Source organism: Sprattus sprattus (assembly GCF_963457725.1).
Source record: "Sprattus sprattus genome assembly, chromosome: 9".
In the NCBI taxonomy this organism is placed as follows: domain Eukaryota; kingdom Metazoa; phylum Chordata; class Actinopteri; order Clupeiformes; family Clupeidae; genus Sprattus; species Sprattus sprattus.
This window is the reverse complement of record NC_137928.1, coordinates 13,265,698-13,268,197: the sequence shown is the minus strand read 5'-3', so window position 1 is coordinate 13,268,197 and position 2,500 is coordinate 13,265,698. Positions and strand designations below refer to the sequence as shown.

The 2,500-nt window shown below is 47.0% G+C and overlaps 1 protein-coding gene across 1 annotated transcript in view; it reads left to right on the top strand.

Moving 5' to 3' along the window:
• dync2h1 (dynein cytoplasmic 2 heavy chain 1) overlaps positions 1–2,500 on the top strand; it is a gene marked incomplete at its 5' end in the record, with an annotated part of 168,631 nt that overhangs the window by 137,819 nt on the left and 28,312 nt on the right. The window contains 1 exon segment of the mRNA XM_080844294.1: positions 2,027–2,236. Within this exon segment, the coding sequence (XP_080700420.1) occupies positions 2,027–2,236 (210 nt within the window).

Here is a 2,500-nt window from a genome sequence, read left to right as displayed (position 1 = left end):
CACACACCGAAACACACATGCACACAGATCCACACACTGCGGGATTTGCTGGCGTGTTGTTTTCATGTAGGGCGGGTGTTAGCGCCTCTTCTTGTTCCTCGTTTCATGATGGCAGCATCGCTCTGTTTGAGGCATGGTTGTTTTTCCTGCTCTTGTTTTTTGCTCTCTCTTCGGCCTCTGTTGGCCTCTCTTGCTCATCCTCTTTTTCATCTCCCCTCTATCCCTCCCTCTCCTCCTCTCTCTCTCTCTCTTTCTCTTTCTCCCTCTCCCCCGCGCTCCTGTGCCATCCTGTCTCCCTCTCCAACATTGGCATGAGGGCACAGCTGGCTGGAGGTTGCCGTGGGTCCTTGATCCATAGCATGGGTTTTTTTAGCCGGCACTTTCAGCTCAGCGGCTGTGCAGATGAGCGTTTCTGTCCTCGCCGACGTAGCAGTGATGCTAACAGCGCTAACAAGGCACGGTCTGCGGGGAGTTGCCAACTGCATGAGGTGCCAAGAGTGAAGCAGCAGCTCATTGTACGCTCACGTGCGAGGGCAATCAGTTCACGATTAAGTGTGCTTGTGTTTGTGTAGTGGGCGAGGAGTGCTCTCAAGGACAGCTGAGACGAACGTCTGCTGTTTATTGTGTCAAGTGCTTTTGACCTTTGCTCTTATCACTCTCCGTTGTTATCTCCATATCACTGTTTCTGTCTCTCACTCTCTTTCTGTGTCTCTCCCTCTGTCTGTCTGTTTCTCTATCTCTTTCTATTTGGTCATGATATACATGATCTACATATTAATCTTGATTTTCATGGGCGATATCACGGTATTACAGCATATCGGGGTGTTTACAAATCCAGAAGGTATGATTTTCAATGCAGTCAAAAATACAGACGCTCCTTTTTCTGTTAAACTGCCACAGAGCCAACTAAGCCAACAGAATACTATTTTGGAGGTAGCAAAGAAAGAATTGGCTTGTGGTGACATTTAATATAATTCAGTGATCCACCCATGTTCTTATGTGTTTACATTCACACCACTGTTAGTAGGTTGGGTAACTACGTTTCCCATACACCCTAGGGGTGATTAAGTTGTGTGCTCTGTGACAATGACCCAGTGGAGTGGTGTTGAAATAGACAAAGGGTGATCTTTTTAACTCATCAATGAGTAGTTGTCTCCGCCTTTCCCTAGCGCTCAGCTTCCACACTTGTGACCCTGTTTATCCTTTGACGATTCTGGAGTTTACACTGCATGATGGCTAGTGTAGTTTTGCTCACATCAGCTAATTTATTCTCATTTCTGCTCTTTAGGTCTTCCAGCTAATCAGTTACATATGACTAGATATGGAATCATGAGAATATTGCCACATATAACTATATCTTGAGAGGACTTCTTCCAACTACAAAAGTAGTTTATAAGCCACATGATTTTATTCAAATGCCAGTCTGGCACCACCACCCACACATCATCTCCGTTCAGCCCACTGACTTTGGGGATCTTCCACAGCAGTGTCATCATACCTCCAGCAAGGTCTGCTGAATCTATGGATGAAGGGCGCTTATTTCCATCTATTCATTATGTTATAGGCCAAAAGCATTTAAACCCAGCAAGGCTTGTCTAAGTAGGCTAATTGCATATTAGACACATGGCATTGTAGGCTAGACGATGCCATACATGCTACAGTGACTTCTATCACCAGTAGCTCGGATTTTACTTCTTTTTTTTTGCACAAATACGTCATACGTATAACGTGTACCCCGCTGGAACGTCAGGAAAGTATGAAGTGATGAACAAATAGATACCGCCCAAGCCTAGTGCTTAATTGGAGTTATTGACCAAATCAAAATACCAATAAAAGATACGTTTCTTTCTCTGTGTCTCTCTCTCTCTCTCTCTCTCTCTCTCTCTCTCTCTCTCTCTCTCTCTCTCTCTCTCTCTCTCTCTCTCTGTCTCTGCCTCTTCCTCTCTTTTTTTACTCCCCCTCTCCCCCTTTTCCCTCTCTCTCTCGCTCTCTGTGTCTCACCCATGCTCCTCCTGTTTCCCCCCAGGGCTCGTCTCTGATCCACCAGAAGGTGTCCCCCCCCACTGAGGGTCAGGGCTCCCCCATCCTCTCCTTCATCGTCCTGGAGCAGTTCAACGCCATCCGCCTGGTCCAGGGCATCCACCAGTCACTGGCCGCCCTCAGCAAGGTCATCCGCGGCACCTCCCTGCTCACCGCAGACGTCCACAAACTGGCCACCGCCCTCCTCAATCAGGAGGTGTGTTTATGTCTGTGTGTGTGTGTGTGTGTGTGTGTGTGTGTGTGTGTGTGTGTGTGTGTGTGTGTGTGTGTGTGTGTGTGTGTGTGAGAAGTAACTGTATGTGTCTTTGTTTTTGCAATCAATTTTTCAGTTGTTTCCAAAGCAAGTTTAAGGTCTGTGTGTTCCTCTATGTGTACCTGCGTAGCTCACACCCTCTCTAAGACACACAAACACACACACACACACACACTCAACTTTCGCCATACAGCTTAGAGTGTGTGT